General features: G+C 48.5%; 1 protein-coding gene and 1 non-coding gene across 5 annotated transcripts in view; both read left to right on the plus strand.

Annotated features, from left to right (window-relative positions):
• The window catches only part of DSP (desmoplakin), a 52364-nt gene that overhangs the window by 23375 nt on the left and 4641 nt on the right, over positions 1-24348 (plus strand). For 2 of the 4 annotated variants that reach the window (XM_003128168.5, XM_084967346.1), the window contains exons 6-23: positions 529-579; positions 2228-2389; positions 3176-3280; positions 4337-4432; positions 5039-5164; positions 5857-6009; positions 7975-8129; positions 10195-10321; positions 11095-11296; positions 11899-12125; positions 12978-13144; positions 13856-13994; positions 14759-14952; positions 16631-16793; positions 18604-18687; positions 19501-19608; positions 20423-20521; positions 21787-24081. In XM_003128168.5, coding sequence (XP_003128216.3) covers positions 529-579; positions 2228-2389; positions 3176-3280; positions 4337-4432; positions 5039-5164; positions 5857-6009; positions 7975-8129; positions 10195-10321; positions 11095-11296; positions 11899-12125; positions 12978-13144; positions 13856-13994; positions 14759-14952; positions 16631-16793; positions 18604-18687; positions 19501-19608; positions 20423-20521; positions 21787-24081 — 4653 coding nt within the window. The remainder of the gene's footprint in view (positions 1-528; positions 580-2227; positions 2390-3175; positions 3281-4336; positions 4433-5038; positions 5165-5856; positions 6010-7974; positions 8130-10194; positions 10322-11094; positions 11297-11898; positions 12126-12977; positions 13145-13855; positions 13995-14758; positions 14953-16630; positions 16794-18603; positions 18688-19500; positions 19609-20422; positions 20522-21786; positions 24082-24348) is intronic. The other 2 variants (XM_021100158.2, XM_084967347.1) reach the window with 1 other exon arrangement.
• On the plus strand, positions 18740-18846 carry LOC146401162 (U6 spliceosomal RNA). The gene has a single exon (XR_014811765.1). It is a non-coding gene; the product is annotated as a U6 spliceosomal RNA (small nuclear RNA).

Consider the following 24348-nt stretch of genomic DNA (forward strand, 5'->3'; position numbering starts at 1 on the left):
TATCTCATCCTGACACTTTTCCTTCTTTTGAAGCTAGGTCCAGAATGACAGCCTGAAATACCCATCCAATTTTAAGTGCCTGGTTTCTGCCAAGGTCGCTATACTTTTAACGTAGGCTGGATGTACTCATTCTTACTTGCTCTGCCTTTTTGTTGTTGTTGTTGTTGTTGTTTGGTTTTTGCCTACTTTTGACCACATGAGCGTCTGATCTCATCTCTCCTTGTTAAGATCTAAGGCGTCCTAGGTGATATTTTCAACCTTTTAAATCTGGTCTAACAATGAGTCTTTCAGTGACAGTGATGAGCCCTTTACTCTGTAGAGATACCACCACCAGGCCAGTGAGGTGTGTCTCCAAACCAACGGGGAAAGGTCCCTGTAGGTAAAAGATTTCATAGAGCAAATACATCTGTCTCTTGAGGGATCTGAAGTCCGTATGTATCTCACGAGAGGGGGGTTTAGAAGGGCTCTTCTTGCTGGACGGACCCTCAAAGGAAAAGAAATACTTACCTGCTGTGTGTCTTCTTCTAGCGTGAGAAGTCTGCAATCTACCAGTTGGAGGAGGAGTATGAGAACCTGCTGGTAAGTTGACATTTTTTGAAGGCTCTGTGTTCAGTGCAAGTTCAGTTCCACAGGCACAGACCTGGGAGTGAAACCTCCCCTGCTCAGTGTCAGACCTAAGAACCCTGGAAGCACCTGGAGATACACTGAGGGGCTTATGGATGCTAATTTCATCTCTGCTGCTGTGCTTTCTTTTCTTTTTTAGGGCTGCACCAGCAGCAAATGAAAGTTCCTGGGCTTGGGGTCGAATCGGAGCTGCAGCTGCCAGCCTACACCACAGCCACAGCTATGCCAGATCCTTAACCCACTGAGCAGGGATAGGGGTCAAATCTGCATCCTCAAGGATACTAGCTGGGTTTGTTTCCACTGAGCCACAAGGGGAACTCCCGCTGTGTTTTCTTTAGAAGGAAATTTTGAAGGACTTTTTTCCCAAAGACAGTACCTAGTGCTGTTCTGTTTGGAAGTTAGGTGTCACCTAAATAACACGTGTTAAATACTTGCAGTTAAAGCCATTATGCTTTTCTGCTTGTAATTTGCCGCCTTTGTAGGAAGTATAAGCAAAAATAAGACTTGTTTTTCCTTCGAGATGTTTACCCGACACTCATCACCTTTTTATGACAAACCGAATCAGTTTCTTGACTCATAAGAAGAGATATTTCCGTTCTTCTACTTATTTGTGTCACCACATCTTCACTTGCTCAGTTGGCAGTAACACTTTTAAAATTGCTTGGCCAGTGGGGACACAACTAGGTGTAATTGATGGCACCTTGAATTTAGAGGCTGGGGGAGAAGCAGGAAAAGGTTGATTTGTCTAAGAATCCATTTTCCCAGAAGCTCCCTGATAGCTCCGTGGGTTTGATCCCTGACTCTGGAACTTGGGCATGCCACAGGTGCGGCCAAAAAAAGAAAAAAAAAAAGACTCTATTTTCCCTTTATAGTCTAATACTAATTATTGAAATGCAAATTCTTACATGTAGAATGGATAAGCAACAAGTTCCTACTCTAGCATGGAGAACTATGTTCAGGAGTTCCCGTCGTGGCGCAGTGGTTAACGAATCCGACTAGGAACCATGAGATTGTGGGTTCGGTCGTTGGCCTTGCTCAGTGGGTTAAGGATCCAGCGTTGCCCTGAGCTGTGGTGTAGGTTGCAGACGCGGCTCGGATCCCACGTTGCTGTGGCTCTGGTGTAGGCTGGCGGCTACAGCTCCGATTCGACCCCTAGCCTGGGAACCTCCATGTGCCGCAGGAGCGGCCCAAGAAATGGTAAAAAGACAAAAACAAACAAACAAAAAACCCAAAACAAAACAAAACAAAAAACCCCATTGTAAATCAGCTACACTTCAATAAAAGTAAACAGGTTTTTTAAAAAAAAGAATATAAAAAATCTAACTCATTGTTGCATTCAAACCTCAGGATCTGAATCAAGACCCTTCTGGATTAGGCTGTTTGATTGAATCTAAAAGCGTTCCCTTACCCATCGCAAGTTTAGGGTCAGGGGAGGCTCCTCTTCCCCTCCCGGGTGGTCACAGAATGCAAGACGTGAACATTTGGCTGATTGTTGGGATTTTTGCTGATAAAAAGGCTGCCCGGGTTTATCTATCTGTGCAGTCCGTGGGGAACACCCTTCATCTGAGTGTTGTCCTAACGCTGCCTGGGCCTCCCTGTGCAGAAAGCATCCTTCGAGAGGATGGACCACCTGAGGCAGCTGCAGAGCATCATCCAGGCCGCGTCTCGCGAGATCATGTGGATCAACGACTGTGAGGAGGAGGAGCTGCTGTACGACTGGAGCGACAGGAACACCAACATTGCCCAGAAGCAGGAGGCCTTCTCCGTAAGCCCCGCCCCCGGCGCCGGGCCCCTCCCTCCAGGCGGTGCCGGGTGCGGTGGGGTGGGCGCCTGGGGAGGGACGCGCTTGCGTCATTTCACCTGCCCCTTCTAATTCCGCCTGGGTGGAAGGCTCGTGAGAAACATTCCTTTCTGGAGTTCTCCTGCGGCGTATCGGGTTGAGGGTCCGGTGTGGTCACTGCTGTGGCTCGGGGTGCTGCTGGGGTGCAGGGTTGATCCCTGCTATGAGGAACTTGCACATGCGGTGGGCACGGCGCAAAAAAAAAAGAAAAACCCACCCAAGTAACCATTCCTTTCTGAAGGCGTTTCCGTGAGCTGCGGGGGCAGTGCAGGGCTTAGCATCTCAGAAGACAGCAGCTAGAGTGAGGTCCCTTCATTCTGATGGCCTGGGCTGTGTGTAGCGCAGGGTGTGGTGGCCTAAAGCCAAGAATCAGAGAACCTTAAAGCCGAGAGTCAGAGAACCTTAAAACCGAGAAATGGAGAACCTTAAAACTGAGAAATAGAGAAGCTTAGTACCTGCTGTAGCTCTGTCACTTCACCTGTGTGAATTTCAGGCAAGATGTGCCACCAGTTTGGGCACAACCACCTACAACCTTCTCCAACATCCTTTCTGGTCTTAAAAATGCTATGATTCTTGAGGAAGACGTGGAGCAATTCTTTGGCATTGTTGGTTTCCAAATGGAGTTTGGTCTTTCACTTCCTTTAACTCTGGCGGGAGGGAGGGAAGGCTGCTGGTGATTTGTTCTATAGAATTTGCTCTTCTTTTACCCAGATACGCATGAGTCAGCTGGAAGTTAAGGAGAAAGAGCTCAATAAGCTTAAACAAGAAAGCGACCAGCTTGTCCTCAGTCAGCACCCAGCTTCCGACAAAATTGAGGTAGGCTTCATGCAGTTTGTATTTTTATCAGGGGGACAAAGGGGGCGCTTTTCAAACAATAAGACTCTACAGGAGTTTCCCTCTTGGCTCAGTGGTTAATGAACCCAACTAGTATCCCTGAGGATGAGGGTTTGGTCCCTGGCCTCGCTCAGTGGGTTTAGGATCCGGCGTTGCTTGTCACAGACAAGGCTAGGATCCCATGTGGCTGTGGCTGTGGTGTAGGCCGGTGGCTGCAGCTCCAATTCAACTGCTAGCCTGGGAACCTCCATATGCCACAGGTGCAGCCCTAAAAAGACAAAAAAAAAAAAAAAAAAAAAAGACTACAGATGAGTTATTCTTATCCATCATAAAGCCATAACAGGTTTATTTTATCAATGCCCTAGATCAGGGGTTGGCAGTCATTTTCTGGACCGAATAATAAATATTTTAGACCAGCAGGCTGTTTGACTGCTGTCGAAATTAACTCTGCCATTGTAGTGTGAAAACAACCATAGTGACATGTAAAGGAATGATTGTGGCTGTGTTCCAATAAAACCTTATTTATAAATGCAAGCAGCGGGCCACATGTGGCCCTCAGGCTGTAGTTCGCTGACTTCTGCCCTAGACTGCCATCTGTGGGTTGTGATCAAAGCTGACATTAGCTAGGAGCATTGGTATGACCATACTGGTTGCTTAAAAAAAAAAAAAATCAGGAGTGCCCGTCGTGGCTCAGTGGTTAAGGAATCTGACTAGGAACCATGAGGCTGCATGTTCGATCCCTGGCCTCGCTCAGTTGGTTAAGGATCCAGTGTTGCCATGAGCTATGGTGTAGGTTGCAGATGTGGCTCGGATTCCACATTGCTGTAGCGTAGGCTGGCAGCTGCAACTCCGATTCGACCCCTAGCCTGGGAACCTCCATATGCTGGGTGTGTGGCCCTAAAAAGCAAAAAAAAAAAAAAAAAGTTTCTCAATTTAGAATTAGATTAAAAAATGCTTCCATTCAGGCTGACCCATCTCTAGATGAATGGATGCTTCTCTGGCTGAGTGGTGGACAGAGCCGATGTTCTCTTGTTTCAGGCCTATATGGACACTCTCCAGACACAGTGGAGCTGGATTCTTCAGATCACCAAATGCATTGATGTTCATCTCAAAGAAAATGCTGCCTACTTTCAGGTTTTTATTCTTAGTAATCATTTAACTGTCTTTTGAGTCTTAATACCTTATCTTCTGGGTGTGTTTGAAAAAGCACTGAGAACCATCATCACAACATTACGTAAATGCCATTTGTTGGTTTTTAGTTTAGGGGAGCAGAGATTGGTCATAAGTCACTGAAATAGTCTCTGGCTGTCACATGAATTGATATACTTTCTGGGAGTTCCCGTCCTGGCGCAGTGGTTAACGAATCCGACTAGGAACCATGAGGTTGCGGGTTCGGTCCCTGCCCTTGCTCAGTGGGTTAACGATCCGGCGTTGTCGTGAGCTGCGGTGTAGGTTGCAGACGCGGCTGGATCCCGTGTTGCTGTGGCTCTGGCGTAGGCCTGTGGCTACAGCTCCGATTCGACCCCTAGCCTGGGAACCTCCATATGCCTCGGGAGCGGCCCAAGAAATAGCAGAAAGACAAAAATATATATATACATATATATACTTTCTGCTCTCATCTTTTCCTTTAGCCACCTCTCAGATAGACCCACAGGGAAGGTGATCCTTGAATTAGAAATTCTAGATAATACCGCTTTGCTGAGTTGCTTTTCATTGACATGACGTCATCTCCTTCCTTAGTTTTTTGAAGAGGCCCAGTCGACGGAAGCATACCTGAAGGGCCTCCAAGACTCCATCAGGAAGAAGTACCCCTGCGACAAGAACACGCCCCTGCAGCGCCTGCTGGAGCAGATCAAGGAGCTGGAGGTACCGTTGCAGACCCAGGCCCCCTGCAGGCTTACCTGGGACACGAAGTAAATGGCCCTTTCCCATCCCCACGACTCAGTTAGACTGGCATCGGGATTTGTGTTGTCCTATAGAGCAACGAGGGCCCAAATCTCAAGCAAGCTTTGTCTTCATTTTCAGTGGCTTTTCTCAAAATACCTCTCTTTGGAGGTCCCTTGCGGTGCAGCAGCTTAAGGATCTGACCTTGTGCTGCAGCAGCTCAGGTCACTGCTCTGGTACGGGTTCAGTCCCTGGCTCGGGAACTTCCACGTGCACTGCCAACAGAAAACAAAACATTTCTTTGCATACTCAGCTACTGTTGGAAATGACTTTTGCATCAGTGGTTACTGTTTCTCACAACAAAAATGGAGAGAATGCTTTGGAAAAATCCCTTTGGAAAAGCAGACTTCACGTTTTACCAGCATCGTCCCTTTCACGCAGTGATAGTCTTTCCTGCCTACCTACTTCATGGCTGCGTTGCCTCCGTAGTGGCTTCTTATGAAAGGTGCCCATGGTTCCTGCAGGTGGATGCATTGGTGGCTTTTTGCAGCTGATGCAACTGCAGAAATATCTAGTTGTACTGTCATGATAGCTACCGTAATGCCCTTTGAAGAGGCTCCTCTCAAATTCACAGGGGATCCATGTTCAAGTATGGTTTTTCTTTGCAATTGCAGAAAGAACGGGAGAAAATCCTTGAATACAAGCGTCAGGTGCAGAACTTGGTCAACAAATCCAAGAAGATTGTGCAGCTGAAGCCGCGTAACCCGGACTACAGAAGCAATAAGCCCATCATCCTCAGGGCTCTGTGTGACTACAAACAGGACCAGGTGCGTGCTGGGTGACTCGGAGCGCTGCCAAGGTTTCCTTTTCTTTACGTATGGATTTCTGTCCATCAGGAGAGCAGAACTTCATTTGGGGTCCGCGAGCACCCTAGGAACTGTCTGTCTTTTGTATACAAAGCAGCAAGCTGTTGAGAAAATACAGAAGTTTTGTTTGGAGTCATGTGACAGCTGTCAATAAGCAGGACAGTAGTTTTTTTAAACTGGTCTCTTTTAAGGCTTAAGACTTCTTCTCCTCCATAAAGAAAAAGAAAGGAGAGAGGGAAATGAGACCGTTACACTGCCTGTAAACTGAATATCACTGTTGATTTTATGTAGAATTTGAGTGTACTGGTTCTCTAGGCTCAGTGGTAAATACAGACATTTGTATGGAAAGACGACTTGTTTTTAGTTAAGTTTTTTGGGGTAATTCCACAGCTCTATTTTCTTATAAAAACAGTGGAGGATTTAGGAAATATAAAACATGATTAGTTGGTGATTTAAATGTTATAAAACAATGGAGGGAAGTTCCCTTTTAGTGCAGGGGATTAAAGATCCGGTCTTGTGCAGCTGCAGTTCGGATTTGCTCTCTGGCCCAGAAGTTTCCACATGCCTCAGGTGCAGCCCCAAACAAACAAACAAACAAATCAAAAGCAATGGAGTTGACTCGACTCTGCAGAAGTGTCTTGAGTACTTTTGTAGAGAGGAGAAATAAGACATACATCTTACTTAATTGAATGGAATTTAAAATTCCTAAATACCAGGCTTGTGATATTTTCCATGTTATAGTTGTCATATTTTAAATATCCATTTTAAGAAGCTATATAGAGTTAATTTAGAGATGAAGCTATTTAGATGTCAGAGGTTAATTCAGAAAGTTATTTTTCTGGGGACTTTATACCAGGTTTTTTTTTTGTTTTTATTTATATATATATATATTTTTGTTTTTTTTTTTTTGCTTTTTAGGGCCATACCTGTGGCATATGGAGGTTCCCAGGCGAGGGGTCAAATTGGAACTGCAGCTGCCAGCCTACGCCACAGCCACAGCCACAGCAATGCCAGATCCAAGCCATGTCTGTGACCTACAACAAAGCTCATGGCACTGAGGATCCTTAACCCACTGAGCAAGGCCAGGGATCGAACTTGCAACCTCATGGTTCATGGTCAGATTTGTTTCCGCTGCACCAAGACGGGAACTCCCAATTTTTTTGTTTTTATTTTTAACGTTTAAGAGCAAATGAATGAGACAGGTGACTCCTACACACTGATATCTGCTGTATAAAACACAGACCCACGAGAACAGAAAAGCCGGGTGGGGGGTGAGTTTTTGCTTTACGAAAGGATTTCTCACTTCACTGGAGGCTTTCCAGGCTCTCTGGAAAGTTACTCCCCCTAATTCTTTTCAGACACACCTGGTAGGCTCAACTGTCTTATTTAAAGCCTAAGTATTAGAGTTTCTGCTGTGGTGCAGTGGCTGAAGAATCCCACTGCTGCGGCTCAGGTTGCTGTGGAGTTGTGGGTTCAATCCCCAGCCCCGTGCAGCAGGTTAAGGATCTGGTATTGCTGTAGCTGTGGCGTAGGTCGCAGCTGCTTGGATTCATTCCCTGGCCCAGGGACTCCCATATGCTGTGGGTGGGGCCATTAAAAAAAGAACAGGCGTTCCCGTTGTGGTGCAGCAGAATTGAATCTGACTGGGAACCATGAGGTTGCGGGTTCGATCCCTGGCCTCATTCAGTGGGTTAAGGATCTGGCGTTGCCATGAGCTGTGGTGTAGGTCACAGACGTGGCTCAGATCTTGTGCTGCTGTGGCTGTGGTGTAGGCCGATGGCTACAGCTCCGATTAGACCCCTAGCCTGGGAACTCCCATATGCTGCGGGTGCGGCCCTAGAAAAGGCAAAAAGACAAAGAAAAGAAAAGAAAAGAAAAAACTGGACTCGTGGGTAAGGCCAAAACTCAGTGCTGCTTGTGTTGCAGAAAATCATCCACAAAGGGGACGAGTGCATCTTGAAGGACAATAATGAGCGGAGCAAGTGGTACGTGACCGGCCCGGGCGGCGTGGACATGCTGGTGCCCTCCGTGGGCCTCATCATCCCTCCTCCCAACCCTCTGGCCGTGGACCTCTCCAGCAAGTACGTTGTTGACCTTCCTCCTGCTGTGGCATGAACGTGGGTGGGGAGAAAGAGAGCCAACGCTTATTTAAGACCTTCAGGAGCTCCTGGTGTGGCTCAGCAGGTTAAGAACCCGACTATGATCCATGAGGATGCGGGTTTGATCCCTGGCCTCCCTCAGTGGGTTAAGGATCCAGCTTTACCACAAGGTTCAGCGTAGGGCACAGATGTGGCTTGGATTTGGTGTTGCTGTGGCTGTGGTGTAGGCCAGTGGCTTCAGCTCCAGTTCAGCCCCTATCCTGGGAACTTCCAGATGCCGAGGCTGTGGCCCTAAACAGGAGAAAAAGAAAAGAAAGTATATTCTGGAGTTCCCATTGTGGTTCAGTGGAGTTATCCTAATATAGTGTCCGTGAAGATACAGGTTCAATCTCTGGCCTTGCTCATTGGGTTAAGGATCTGGTATTGCTGTGGTTGGTGGTGTTGGCTGGCAGCTGCAGCTCCGATTTGACCCCTAGCCCAGGAACTTCCATATACTACAGGTGGAGCCCTAAAAAGAAAGAAAGAAACAAATAAACAAAAAGACCTTTAGACGCACTGCTTTTTATTGCTGTCATCTCCTCAGAGGGGTACCTGGTGAAGGTCTCTTTGTGTGGTCTTGAGATTTCATGTTGAAGGGAGTTCCCGTCCTGACTCAGTGGTTAACAAATCCGATTGGGAACCATGAGGTTGTGGGTTCGATCCCTGGCCTCGCTCAGTGTTATTGCCATGAGTGGTGGTGTAGGTCACAGACGCAGCTCAGATCTGGTGTTGCTATGGCTCTGGTGTAGGCCAGAAGCTACAGCTCTGATTAGACCCCTAGCCTGGGAAACCTCCATATGCCGCAGGAGCGGCTCCAGAAAAGGCAAAAAGACAAAAAAAAAAAAAAAAAAGAGAGAGAGAGAGAGAGGGGTTTCATGTTGAAGATACTGGGTTCTTACTAGAGGATAAAGAAGGCCGTCTGACTGTACAGGAAGGCCGGAGGAAATCATTTTGACTAGGTCCTTTAAAGGCACAGCTTTCAAATTCCTTCTTTTAGACAATCAAAGTTTGGCATGTAGCCACAAGTAGAAAAGACCTATTTGGCCGTCAGTTGGTGGAACGTTCACTTGACTGATTGTCCATGGCAGATTCTTTTTTGAAAAAAGCTATTGGAGTATAGTTGATTTACAGTGTGTTAATTTCAGATGTACAGCAAAATGAATCAGTTATACGTATACGTGGTATCCATTTTTTCCCCTTATGGATTATTACAAAATATTGAGTAGATTTCCTGTGTTGTACACAAGGTCTTTGCCAGTTATCTATTCTATGCATATTTTGTATATGCCAGTCCCATCCCCCAATTTATCCCTTCCTGCCATAAGGTTCCCCTTTAGTAACCATAAGTTTGATTTCAAAGTCTGTGAGTTTGTTTCTGTTTTATAATAAGGTCTTTGGTATCTTTTTTATTAGATTCCACATATAAGTGATATCAAATGCCATTTGTCTTTATTTGGCTACTGCACTAGTATGATAATTTCTAGCGATCTATGTTGCTATAAATGACATTATTTCATTCTTTTTTACGGCCGAGTAATATTCCATTGTATATATGTACCACATCTTCTTTATCCAGTCCTCTGTTGATGGACGTTTAGCTTGCTTGGCTGTCATAACTAGTCAAGGCAAGTTCTTCCAAACCTTTTCTGATGAAAATCTCAGGGTAGGGAGATAGTAGTGCAGTGAGCCTGTTTCCAAGCCCCAGCTGACCTTCCGTGACCTAGGGCGTTGCACCTCTCTGTTGCTTAAAAACTAGCTGACAAACAGCGCAGCCACCCAAAATCATATTGTGTTTTTCGGTGATTGCCATGTATCTAAGCCATGTCAGCCCTTGAGCATGTGCTTTTGGGTATTAGTCCAAATCCACTGAAAGAGTGAATGTTTTGAAAATGCTGCTCCGCCAGTTCTCTGTTGGGTTTTCTGTGCTGTCCGGTGAGCGAGGCCAGGTGTGCTGTTTGGTCTGAACTTGGAGAGCGGGGCTAGCGGGTTTTTCCTGTGCTCCTGTTAGGATCGAGCAGTACTACGAAGCCATCCTGGCCCTGTGGAACCAGCTCTACATCAACATGAAGAGCCTGGTGTCCTGGCACTACTGCATGATCGACATCGAGAAGATCAGGGCCATGACCATCGCCAAGGTACGTCCTCGGGACCCCGCGGCTGCCTGGAGGGACCGCCCAGCCGCTCCCGGCCGTGCGTTTCTACCAGGCAGCCCTCGCCGTGCAGCCGATGCTTTTGGATCTCAGCAGGAGTCAGCGGAGGCTTCCTTAGAGGCTCTAGTCCCTCCAACATAGACTGGGAGGAATTCACATGGGGCTGGTTCTGAGATCAACAGAAGTACTAAGCAGAGGTACCTGCTAAGGCGGACGTACCTGTGGGAACGGTGTGTGGTCCTGGGATACTGCGTTCCCATTCTCCTTAGATGCAGTGCAAAGCGAGGTCATAGTTAGTGACTGGGTATCACAGGGTAGAGGTGGGGTAGCGTTTTTGGAAGAACACCCAGAGCATTAGTTACCCTAGATCAGCGGTTTCCAGATTGTGGTCCAAGAATCCCAGGTGAGGCGTCTTTGGGGGATGCAGGGAAGGCAAGATGGAGAGGGGCGAGGATGGGTAAATTTGGGGCTCTCTCGACCCCTTTTCTCTTTTCGGTCAGAGCTGAGGTCTGCTTTATGTTCGGGGCTCCTGATTCATATTTCCTTTGAAGAATACAATTCCACAGGAAGAAGAAATTGACAAGCCACGGCTCTGGCTCTTAGGCGAAAGCTCTAAATCCCCAAAGACCTTTTCCATTGGAGTGGGTCTTTGAGGAGCATCGCCTCAGTCTTGCCCAAGCGTAGTGCATTTCCCCGCAAACTCTTTTTCGGCCACCCCACGGGGCCGTCTGAAACACCCCTACCTGGTTTGCTTCCAGCTGAAGACCATGCGGCAGGAAGATTATATGAAGACAATATCTGACCTTGAGTTGCATTACCAAGAGTTCATCAGAAACAGCCAAGGCTCGGAGATGTTCGGAGATGATGACAAGCGGAAGATGCAGACCCAGTTCACGGACGCCCAGAAGCACTACCAGACCCTGGTCATCCAGCTGCCTGGGCACCCCCAGCACCAGACAGGTTGGTGTGGATCGGTTCTCTCTTTATATCCACCACATGTGTGCAGTTTTAAGATGAAAGTACATAGCTTGCATAAAACCAGCTTCGGAATCACTTCTTTGAAAGAGAATACATCAAAAGTCATTTAGGAGGCGTTCCCATTGCAGCTCAGTGGGTTAAGGACCTGATGTTGTCCCTGGGAGGATGTGGGTTCAACCCCTGGCCCCTCTTAGTGGGTTGAGGATCCGGTATTGCCGCAAACCGCAGCGTCAGTCACAGATGTGGCTTGGATCCGGTGCTGCTGTGGCATAGGTGGGCCGCCGCAGCTCCCACTTGACCCCTGGCCTGGGAGCTTCCATATGCTGCAGGTGTGGCTGCGAACGAAAAGAACATCGTTTAGAGTTCCCACCGCGGCACAGCGGGTTAAGGACCCCGCTTGGGTGCCAGTTCAGTCCCCCACCCTGAAATTTCCATATGCTGTGGGTGCAACTATAAAAAGAAAAAAAAAAGCCATTGAGACACTACCTTTTCAGAATCACATCAGCGTTGGTGCAGCATGGATGTTCGTGGAGGCCTGGCAACCTCCTGGTCAGGAATTCTCTGATTTTTGCGTCTTTTTACAGTAACCACAACTGAAATCACTCATGTTGGTTCCTGCCAAGACGTCAACCATCATCAAGTAATTGAACTCAACAGAGAAACCGATAAGCAGGAAACGTGGATTCTGATGGAGCTCCAGAAGGTTCGCAGGCAGATGGAGCACTGCGAGGGCAGGATGACCCTTAAAAACATCCTTCTGGCCGACCAAGGGTCTTCCCACCACATCACAGTGAAAATAAACGAGCTGAAAGTAGGTACCCGTCTGTAATTTGGCTCGTTTCCAGGTATACTTAGAGTCAACCGTCAACTCAGAAAAAACCTCCTGGGTTAAATATTGAGGGGCGGAGTTTCCATCGTGGCTCAGCAGTAACCCGACTAGTTTCCATGAGGACTCGGATGGATTCCCTGGCCTCAGTCAGTGGGTTGGGGATCCAGTGTTGCCGTGAGCTGCAGTGTAGGCTGGCAGCTGTAGCTCCAGTTCGACCCCTAGCCTGGGAACCTCCGTATGCTCTGGGTGTGGCCCTAAAAAGCAAAAAAAAATGATGGGCAAGATACCTTCATTTTCAAGAAAAGCAACTTCTGGCATGGTTCCGTTCGGTTCCGTTTTTCCTTTCCCAGGCTTCCAGATTAGTAGAAGGCTACCAGGCTGGGGATTAAACCCACTTTGCTATTAGTTTCAGAGTTGCACAGTCAGGCTGCGGTTGTTTATTTTCTGCAATGTACTGCCTTGTAGATTTCAAGGTTTTCATAAACACTAATTCGGCTTCAGCCTGAAACAACCTGCGACGTGGGCTAAGGGTATAGACAGGAAACGGACACGGAGAGAGTTGGTTGAGGGAGGGGGCGAGGAGGCTCCAAGCTGCCGGCAGAGCTGGAACTGCAGCCCAGGTGTGTCGGTGTCAACTTCAGGGGTCTTTTCCGCCCAGCCAGGCCAGGGCCCGGCACTGGAGTGGCCAAGACGGGCCGGCGGGCCTCCCTGAGGACGGGCGTGAAAGGCCAGCTGTGTTGCTTGAATCTTTCACAGTTTGTGGCTCTTTGAGGGCACGTGCTGAGATGGGCAGCATAGGGCTAAATCAGAAGCACTCTCCTTCCTTTTCCGCAGAGCATCCAGAATGATTCTCAAGCCATTGCCGAAGTTCTCAACCAGCTGAAGGACATGCTGGCCAACTTCAGAGGTTCGGAAAAATACTGCTATTTGCAGAACGAGATATTTGGATTGTTTCAGAAACTGGAAAATATCAATGGCGTGACCGATGGTTACTTAAATAGGTAAACAGTCGCCGTGACCTTAGACGTTTGGCTTTTCTCAAGCTTCCTTTTGCCAGACTTCATTTCCTTTATGTGCTGGCGTTGCCTGTGGTTTGTCTTTTCCTTAGAGGCTCACTCTCATTCTCTTGGGCTTCTGAGGGAGGGTCCTGCAGCCTCGATCGTGCCCATCCTACTGTTCCAAAAGCCACTGTCTCTTCCAGCCAAGGCAGCCTCTCAAGGCCAGAACTTCGAATGCCAACAGTCATGCAGCTCGGGGCCTGGATCATGAGAGAGGGAGGGACAGTGTTTTCCTCTGCAGCTTCTCACATGAGCACAATGCATTCTTTTTTTTTTTTTTTTTTTTTTTTTTTTTCAGCTTTTTAGGGCAGCACCTGCGGCCTATGGAGGTACCCAGGCTAGGGGTCCAGTGGGAGCTGCAGCTACCAGCCTACGCCACAGCCACAGCCATGCCAGATCTGAGCTGCGTCTGAGACCCACACCACAGCTCATGGCAACGCCAGATCCTTAAGCCACTGAGCGAGGCTAGGGATTGAACCCGCAACCTCATGGCTCCTAGTCGGATTGGTTCCCACTGTGCCACGACGGGAACTCCGTACCATGCATTCTTCCCTGCTCGAATATTGGGCTCTTTGATTAATGGTGGCAAGAGTCCGATGTTCCCAGTCTAATTCTGCCACCGGCAATTTTCTCCGCCTCCCTGGCGCTCGACAGCTTGTGTACAGTGAGGTCCCTGCTGCAGGCCATTCTCCAGACAGAGGACATGCTGAAGGTGTACGAAGCCAGACTCACCGAAGAGGAGACGGTCTGCCTGGATCTGGATAAGGTGGAAGCTTACCGCTGCGGACTGAAGGTAATGGGAAGGATTTCTCAGGTCAGGGGACCTGACCCGGGACTTCTCGGTCCCCAGCTGTCAGGCTTCCCAGGCTGCATTTCGAGGTTTACTGGCTTCCGTTGGCCACGTGTGGTTGACATCAGCCGTTCTCTCTAGAACACCAGAGGTGTTGGCAGGAGCTCCGTGAGAAAGTCGTTGTGCTGAGATTAGTCTGGGGAATGAGGGTGAGACATAGTTAAACTGGTTTCTTTCCTTCTGGGCTTCTCAGAGCCTTGAAGTTGTTAATGTTATTTTATCATTTTTCAAGAATGGAGTAAAGCATAATATTTAGCATTTAGCAAATGAATTGGCAAACTGAATCCTTTTTTGGGGGGTGGGGGCATGCTCGTGGCATGCAGAACGTCCCCAGCCAGGAATCCCGAGCCACAGCAGTGTCCACGCTGGATCCTTAATCCACGGAGCCACCAGGGAACTCCTCAGTCCTTTTTGTGTGTTTGTTTTTTTGGCCACACTCATGGTGGGTGGAAATTCCAAGGCCAGGCATTGAACACAAGCCAACGCAGTGACCCAAACTGCCGCAGGGACAACACCAGATCCTTAACCCACTGTGCTACGTGAAAACTCCCTGAAACCTTTTTTTTTTTTTAAGACGGGTTGCCACCAGCAGCTGCATCACGGGCACAGATATTGGGAAATGCAATCAGGAAATATAATTTCCTTGCAGTACAGCATCCAGTGGCAGATGAGATTAATCAGTACTCATTTTTTCCCTCTGGTGACAGAAAATTAAAAATGACTTGAACTTGAAGAAGTCCTTGCTGGCCACCATGAAGACAGAACTGCAGAAGGCCCAGCAGATCCATTCGCAGACGTCCCAGCAGTATCCCCTGTATGACCTGGACCTGGGCAAGTTCAGCGAAAAAGTCACACAGCTGACAGATCGCTGGCAAAGAATTGATAAGCAGATAGACTACAGGTGTGTCACCTCCTGTCCCCCCTCCTTCATGCTCCCTTCCCATTTGGGCATCCCCGGGATAAGGTCACTCCCCCCGCACCCCCTGCTTTTTAGGGCCACGCCCACGGCATATGGAGGGTCCCAGGCTAGGGGTCTAATCAGAGCTACAGCTGCCGGCCTGCACCACAGCCACAGCAACTCGGGATCCAAGCCGCCCCCGCGACCTACACCACAGCTTATAGCACTGCTGGATCCTGAACCCACTGAGCGAGGCCTGGGATCGAACCTGCGTCCTCATGGATGCTAGTCAGGTTCATTCACCACTGAGCCATGACGGGAACTCCCCAGGGATGGAACCCGCACCTAAGTGGGCTTCTTAACCCACTGTGCCATGCTGGGAACTCCTGTGTTTTTATTGAAAAAAAACTCGCATAAAACATCCCCAGTTTAAACGTGTCGTTCAAGGGTCAACTGTAATCACTTAAAAAAAAAAAAAACAAACCCACTGGTTTTGTTTTGTGTCTAAGACAAGGTAGCAGGTGCTCTCTTTGTGGACTGGCTCTAGGCAGCCTGGTTGGGAAAAGGACAAGAGTACCTCTCAATAGCAAGCTTGCACCAGCCCTCGCCAAGGGCCTGCAGGTTCTATGGGAAGTAGCGGAAACCACTGATCAAGCTCCTTTGTGCCCTGGAAACTTGTTAATGACCATAGATGCTTTGAGGGAGGCTTCTCCAAGAGTTTGTGAAAATTAAGTCTTACATGGAAGAAATGCCTTCCTGCAGATGAAGGTTTGAAAACATCTCCCGAATCCTGCTTGTAGTTGATTTTACTAGCAGTGCTTTTTTTTTTTTTTTTAACTAGCAGTGCTTTTTAAAAAACATCTCTGTTGATACACACTTTACATGCCATACAATTCTCCCACTCAAAAAGTGTGCAATTCTTTTTTTTTTAATGGCCACCCTGCAGCAGGGAGTTCCCGGACCGGGGATTGAATAGGAGCCACAGCTGTAGCAGCACCAGCTCCTTAACCTGCTGTGCCGGACTGGGGCTTGACCCTGAGCCTCTGCAGTGACCGGAGCTGCTGCAGTTGGTTTCTTAACCCACTGTGCCACGGCGGGAACTCATGGTGGTTTTTAATATATTCAGAATGTGTAAAAGGCGCCACAACCGATGTTTAGAACATGTGTCATCACCCTTAAAGGGAAACCCCAGACCCACCGGCAGTCACTCCCCCTTGCCTCCCAACCCTTCAGCTCCAAACAACCTCCATTCTACTCGTGGTCTCTATAGATTTGCTGATTCTGGACATTTCCTATAAGTGGGAACTTACATTCTGGGATCCTTGGTGACTGCTTTTTTCACTGAACGTCATGTGTTCAGGGTTCATCCATGGTGTAGCACTTGTCAGTACTTGACTTTAGTTTTGTTTATTTTTATGACTGCATAATATTCCGTTTTATGATGGTCCCACGTTTTGTGTGTTCTTTCATCCATGGATGGATATTTGGGTTGGTTCCCGTTTTGGGCTCTCATGAGACATGGTGCTACGAGCAGTCCTGTTTAGCATTCCGTGTGGATGGGCGTTCTCAGTCCTCTGGCGCGGGCATCACAGGACACTGCTGCGGCAGCTGGGAGCTGGAGGTGACATACGTGCAGGAGCGAAAGCAATGCTTTAACCCTTGTATTTTCGGTCTCCCCCAGATTATGGGACTTGGAGAAACAAATCAAGCAACTGAGGAATTACCGGGACAACTATCAGGCCTTCTGCAAGTGGCTCTACGATGCCAAACGCCGCCAGGATAACCTGGAATCCATGAAGTTTGGAGATTCCAGCACCGTCCTGCGATTTTTGAATGAGCAGAAGGTATAAGCCAATTTGTCACTGCAGCAGGTTTCACTGGGTTTAAGCTGGATTTTCCTCTGGTTTTCATAGCAGTCCCTGGGTTTGAAAGGATACATTTGTTAAAAAATTTGTTATTGAAGTATGCTGACGTGCCATGTCGTATTAATTTCTGGTGTACAGCAGAGTGATTCAGTTATATGAGTACATATATATATATATATTCTTTTTCATACGCTTTCCATTCCGGGTCATGACAAGATGCTGAACAGAGTTCCCTGTGCTCTGCAGTAGGACCTTCTTTATCCTCTCTGTATGTGCCAGTTGGCATCTGCCAATCCCAACTCCCAATCCTTCCCTCTCCTGCCTCCTCCTCCCCCTTGGCAGCCACAGGTCTGTTCTTTATGTCTGGGAGTCTGTTTCTGTTTTGTAGGTGAGTTCATTTGTATCATATTTTAATTCCATATACATAAGTGATGTATGGTATTTGCCTTTCTCTTTCTGACCTATTTCACTTCGTATGAGAATCTCTAGGTCTGTCCAGGTTGTTGCAAATGGCATTATTTTGGTCTTTTTTTTTTTTTTTTTTTTTTGACTGCGTAGTATTCTATTGTGTGTATGTACTGCATCTTCTTTATCCTTTCATTCATCAAGGAGCATTTAGGTTGTTTCCACGTCTTGGCTATTGTGAGTGGTGCTGCCCTGAACATAGGGATGCATGGATCTTCATGAAATGATATTTAATATTACTAGTCCATTTTGCTTTTTATATTTTTGGCCTCCCCATGGCATATGGAGTTCCCAGGCCAGGGATCAGATCCAACCTATGCCACAACTGCATCAACACTGGATCCTTAACCCACTATGCCGGACCAGGGATCGAACCTGTGTCCCAGGGCTCCAGGGACACAGTGAATTCCACTGCGCCACAGCGTGAATTTCTACTCGTCCATTTTGGGATGCCTAAGTAATACCAGAGGAAAAGCAATTGAGATATTTACAAAGAAACACAAGTATGAACTTAGGAATAATGTTACTGTGATAGGCAAGTATCTTTACAAATAGTACCTTTTAGATAATAAGTGGCAGATCTTCCTTCCCTTTTCTGAACTGAAACCATATGCTCCTCTCTTCAGGTTTCACTGTGAGACTCTGAGTCAGAACGTGTAGCCATAAACTGAGGGAAAAAAATCCAAGCAATCCTGGTTAAAGAGTGAAAGAACTGGAATTCCCGTCGTGCCGCAGTGGTTAACAAATCCAACTAGGAACCATAGGAGGTTGCGGGTTTGATCCCTGGCCTTGCTCAGTGGGTTAGGGATCCGGTGTTGCCTTGAGCTGTGGTGTAGGTTGCAGATGCGGCTCAGATCCCCTCGTTGCTGTGGCTGTGGCGTGGACTGGTGGCTACAGCTCTGATTGGACCCCTAGCCTGGAAACCTCCATATGCCACGGAAGTGGCCCAAGAAATGGCAAAAAGACACCCCCCCCAAAAAAAAGTGAAAGAACTTTTTTTTGGGGGGGGGGGCGTCTTTTAAGGCTGCACCTGCAGCATATGGAGATTCCCAGGCTAGGGCTTGAACTGGAGCTGCTGCCGCCAGCCTGCACCACAGCCACAGCCATAGCCACACCAGATCCAAGCTGGCTGTGTCTGCGACCCACACCGGATCATGGCAACACCGGATCCTTAACCCATTGAGCAAGGCTGGGGATTGAACCTGCATCCTCATGGATACGAGTCAGATTTCGTTTCCACTGAGCCACAGCGGGAACTCCACATTTATTTTAAAATACATATACACATTTGTAATGTTTTATAAATGTTTTCTTTTCTGTGTAGAACTTGCACAGTGAAATCAGTGGCAAACGAGACAAGTCAGAAGAAGTACAAAAAATTGCCGAGCTTTGCGCCAATTCAATTAAGGTATGTTGGTTTCACAGAGAATGTCGGTGTTTGAGCAGGAATATCATGACCTGTGTTTGCTTCTGCAGCACATGTATCAAAATTAGAACGATGCGGAAACGATTAGCCTGGCTCTTGTGCAAGGATGCTATGCAGATTCATGACATGTTCCATATTTTTTAAAGAATAGTATTAAATACATTGTTTTCTGACTCATTATAGACTTCTTGGGTGGGCATGGGATGAGGCCTGCATTCAGATTCAGACCCAGGGCAAGAGTTTGAGGACCGCCCTTCAGCTGATTTGAATACACACCTCATCAGATACTAAGAAGGAGTGACCACTCCCAGAAAGGAAGAGGAGGGCTTTTCTAACCCCTACACCCCTTGGGTGACAAAACTGTGGCCCCCTGGATCCTCGGGGCAGCGCTTCTGTGCCTGCCTTCTTGCGTCTCTCGCAAGGGTCATATCTTAAGAAAATAAAGTAAAATCAAAAAATAAAGACTATAGACTTCTCGAGGACAGCGATTATGGCTTTTGTATATTCTTGCCTGAACCAGCCATAAACGCTTACCCATTAGCTTGAATTCAATACGCATTGGCAATATCTATGAGAATGGGCTGGTCTTCATTTTTCAGACAGGTGGCGTGTGCAGAAATCCCCGCTTAGCATATAAATGTGTGTTACCTGGTTTGATAATGTGCTATGATGTCTGGACACTCGTAGCACATGATAGCCTTTGGGGCTGCATGTTAGAAAACCGTGGGATTGTCGCGGTCATGACGCCTTTGACGTCAGGTAAGTATGTTTTTCTGAATCGTCATTATTCTGCAGGATTATGAACTGCAGCTGGCATCATACAGCTCCGGACTGGAAACTCTCCTGAACATACCCATCAAGAGAACCATGGTTCAGTCTCCTTCGGGGGTGATTCTTCAAGAGGTATGGAGATACGCCAGTACACCTGCCCGTCCCTCTGCATCATCTTTTTCCTGTCGTCCCTATACTCCCTGAATTCATGTCTTGCTACAGGGTGTCCACTCAAAAAAGTTTAATAGGAGGTTATCTGCTCTCATGTGAGTCATCGATATGAGATACATTTCAGGAAATGACCAGTGAGAAATCTGTGTCTGTTGTTCATATATTAGAGCCTTTGCAGACACTGGGCTTAAATTCTGGGTTTAGTGAGGGCGACATTTAAAACGTGGAAAATATCTAGTCAATTTCTAGAAGCCAACTTCTCAAATGTGTCAGAGAACAGTACCTGGCAGATGATTTAGGGGGAACACCCTGGGATGATAAGGAGGAAATGCAGGGCTTTTAGCCCTTTGTTTTGCTGTATTTTTCCCTTTTGGAATTAGCCCGCATGAACAAAGAGCATTCACTCTTTAAATTATCATATCACTTGGAGTTCTCGTGGCTCAGCTGTGAGTGAGCCCAACTAGCACATCCCTGAGGATGGATTAAGGATCCGGCATTGCCGTGAACTGTGGTGTAGGTCGCAGATGTGGCTCGGATCCCAAGTTGTTGTGGCTGTGGTGTAGGTCTGCGGCTGCAGCTCTGATTCGACCCCTAGCCTGGAAACCTCCAGATGCTGGGGGTGTGGCCCTAAAAAGACAAAAAGACCAAAAAAAAAAAAAAGAAATTATAATATCATTACTGGATTGTTTTAGAAAACAAAATTGGTCAGCTTGCATATAGGGCTTCTTTTGAATGCAGTAGCATTTATTTTTTCCTTTTGCTTCTTTTCCCCAAGGCCGCAGACATTCATGCTCGGTACATAGAACTTCTCACAAGATCTGGAGACTATTACAGATTCTTAAGTGAGATGCTGAAGAGTTTGGAAGATCTGAAGGTAACATACTTGCCTTACTTCCTTGAAGGATTAAAAAAGGAAATAGAACTTTATTATTGCTGCCTGCTGAGAGCATATGAATAAGGACCTACTCACTAGTAAAACTGTGTCTCCTCTAGACAGTATAATATAGCTTGTTCATAAGTCAGTGAATGAACTTAGGTAATACTTGCAAAATTATAGCTACTTTACCTTGCCAAAACCCCCCATAATTTTATGTAATGTTTGGCCAAGGAATTTGCTTCGTTTCTTTGTGTTAAATGAAGGTGAAGGAGTTCCTGTTGTGGCTCAGTGGGTTAAGAACCCACCGTGGTCTCTCTGAGGATGCAGGTTCAATCCTGGATCTCACTTGGTGGGTTAAGGATCTGGCGCTGCCGTGACTGTGGTGTAGGCCGGCAGCTGCAGCTCCAATCCGACCCCTAGCCTGGGAACTTCCATATGCTGCAGGTGTGGCTGTAAAAATAACATAAAAATAAAGAAATAAGCAAGTAAATGAAGGAGAAGATCATCCTGGCCTGGCGGGATTTGGGTTTTTTCCTGTCAAGTGGTGGTTTCATTTATTCTCCACTTCTAATACTTGAATTAAGGATCTACGGAAACTTTATACCTAGAAATAAAGGAAACATAATTTTGGAAATTGTAAGCTTTTGGTCTTGGGAGAAAATCTCTCATTTAAAGATGAGGAAGCTGGAATTTCCGTCGTGGCTCAGTGGTTAACGAATCCTATTAGGAACCATGAGGTTGTGGGTTCGATCCCTGGCCTTGCTCCGTGGGTTAAGGATCCAACGTTGCCGTGAGCTGTGGTGTAGGTCTCGGGCGCGGCTCGTATCCTGTGTTGCTGTGGCTCTGGCGTAGGCTGGCGGCCACAGCTCCAATTCGACCCCTAGCCTGGGAACCTCCATATGCCCCAGGAGCGGCCCTAGAAAAGGCAAAAAGACAAAAAATAAATACATAAATAAAGATGAGGAAGCTAATAAGACTCCAAGATGATCAATCACGTACTAAGGTCATACAAGCAGTTGACGGAAGAATGATGACAAGAATACAGATTTCTTGAATTTTCATCTAGAAGCTTTTACCTTATCACCCTTTATATATCTGCTTGAGTGTGTCTGTAGGGGTGTGTGTGTGTGTGTGTGTTTGTGTGTATAGGTGTGCAGCAAGAAATAAGAAAGCCCTTTGGTCTGGGGGAGGGAAAGCACTGCTCCTTTCTTCTGATGTCCAGTGTTTCTCTTTCAATATCCTTTCTGATTTTGCTCCCGCAGCTGAAAAATACCAAGATCGAAGTTTTGGAAGAGGAGCTCCGGCTGGCCCGGGATGCCAACTCCGAAAACTGCAATAAGAACAAGTTCCTGGACCAGAACCTGCAGAAATACCAGGCGGAGTGCTCCCAGTTCAAGGCCAAGCTCGTGAGCCTGGAGGAGCTGAAGCGGCAGGCGGAGCTGGATGGCAAGGCGGCCAAGCAAAACCTAGACAAGTGCTACGGCCAAATCAAAGAGCTCAACGAGAAGATCACCCGACTGACGTACGAGATCGAGGACGAAAAGCGGAGGAGGAAGGCCGTGGAAGACCGCTTCGACCAGCAGAAGAACGACTACGACCAGCTGCAGAAGGCGAGGCAGTGCGAGAAGGAGAGCCTGGGCTGGCAGAAGATAGAGTCGGAGAAAGCCATCCAGGAGAAGGAGTACGAGATAGAGAGGTTGAGGGTTCTGCTGCAGGAGGAGGGCGCCCGCAAGAGAGAGTATGAGAATGAGCTGGCAAAGGTAAGAAACCACTATAATGAGGAGATGAGTAATTTAAGGAACAAGTACGAAACAGAGATAAACGTCACAAAGACCACCATCAAGGAGCTCTCCCTGCAGAGAGAGGACGATGCCAAGAGCCTCCGCGGCCAGCTGGACCGACTCTCGAGGGAGAACCGCGACCTGAAGGATGAGATCGTGCGGCTCAACGACAGCCTCCTGCAGACCACGGAGCAGCGGCGGCGGGCCCAAGAGGACGCCCTGCAGCAGAAGGCCTGCGGCTCCGAGATGCTGCAGAAGAAGCAGCAGCTGGAGGTAGAGCTCAAGCAGGTCATCCAGCAGCGCTCCGAGGACAACGCCCGGCACAAGCAGTCCCTGGAGGAGGCGGCCAGGACCATCCAGGACAAGAATAAGGAGATCGAGAGACTCAAGGCGGAGTTTCAGGAGGAGGCCAAGCGCCGCCGGGAATACGAGAGTGAACTGGCCAAGGTAAGGAGCAGTTACGACGAGGAGATCATTAGCCTAAAGAACCAGTTCGAGACGGAGATCAACATCACCAAGACCACCATCCACCAGCTGACCCTGCAGAAGGAGGAGGACACCAGCGGCTACCGCGCCCAGATAGACGGCCTCACCCGGGAAAACCGCAGCCTCTCGGAGGAGGTCAAGCGGCTGAAGAACAGCCTCGCCCAGACCACCGAGAGCCTGCGGAGGGTCGAAGAGAACGTCCAGCAGCAGAAGGCCACGGGCTTGGAGATGTCCCAGCGGAAGCAGCAGCTGGAGGTCGAGCTGAGGCAGGTCACGCAGATGCGGATGGAGGAGAGTGCCCGGTACAAGCAGTCCCTGGATGAGGCCGCCAAGACCATCCAGGACAAAAACAGGGAGATTGAGAGGTTAAAGCAGCTGGTGGAGACGGAAGCCAAGGAGCGCAAGTGCCTGGAGGAGGAAAACGCTCAGCTGCAGCGGGCCCACGGTGACCTGCAGAAAGCCCACGGCAGCGCCACGGAGACCATCAGCAAGCTGAAGGTGCAGGAGCAGGAGCTGCTGCGCCTGAGGATGGACTACGAGCGGGTGTCCCAGGAGAGGGCCGCCAGGGACCAGGACATCGCCCGCTTCCAGAGCTCCCTCAAGGAGCTGCAGGTGCAGAAGCAGAAGGCAGAGGAGGAGCTGGCGCGGCTGAAGAGGGCCGCCTCCGAAGACTCCTCCAAGAGGAAGAAGCTGGAGGAGGAGCTGGAGGCCATGCGGAGGTCCCTGAAGGAGCAGGCCGTCAAGGTCACCAGCCTGACCCAGCAGCTGGAGCAGGCGTCCATCAGCAAGAAGCGGAGCGAGGACGAGCTGCGGCAGCAGCGGGACGTGCTGGAGGGCCAGCTGCGGGAGAAGCAGAGGACCCAGGACGAGCTGCGCAGGCTGGCCTCCGAGGTGGAGGCCCTGCGGCGGCAGCTGCTGCAGGAGCAGGAGAACCTCAAGCAGGCGCACATGCGCAGCGAGCACTTCCAGAAGGCCATCGAGGACAAGAGCAGGAGCCTGAACGAGAGCAAGATCGAAATCGAGAGGCTGCAGTCGCTGACCGAGAACCTGACCAAGGAGCACTTGATGCTGGAGGAGGAGCTGCGGAACCTGCGCCTGGAGTACGACGACTTCCGGCGGGGCCACAGCGAGGCCGACCACGGCAAAAACGCCACCATCTCCGAGCTCCGCAGCCAGCTGCAGATCAGCAACAACCGCACCCTGGAGCTGCAGGGCCTGATTAATGATTTACAGAGAGAGAGGGAAAATTTGAGACAGGAAATTGAGAAATTCCAAAAGCAGGCGTTAGAGGTATTCACAAATATTTGATCGCAGCTTCCTTGTGTCTCGACTAACCTGCTCCGCCCGCGTCCTCTAACCCGAGCCGTGCTCTTCTCCGCCGGGGCTGGTGCCTGCCAGACGGCTAACTTTTCTTTCGGTTGCTGTGCCACTCTCTGTCCTGATCCTGACACTGCTTTGGGATAGTTTCAGCGCTACTTGCCTGTCTCTTCTGTCACTGTCACTGCATCAAGTGCCCCTCTGGGTGTAACCCGTGCTTGGCTCTGCTTCGAGAATTCT

Source organism: Sus scrofa, chromosome 7 (assembly GCF_054392235.1).
Source record: "Sus scrofa isolate SSC_HxYL_T2T_F1_AM1 chromosome 7, Sscrofa_HxYL_maternal_Yorkshire_Landrace_v2.0, whole genome shotgun sequence".
Classification (NCBI taxonomy): Eukaryota; Metazoa; Chordata; class Mammalia; order Artiodactyla; family Suidae; genus Sus; species Sus scrofa.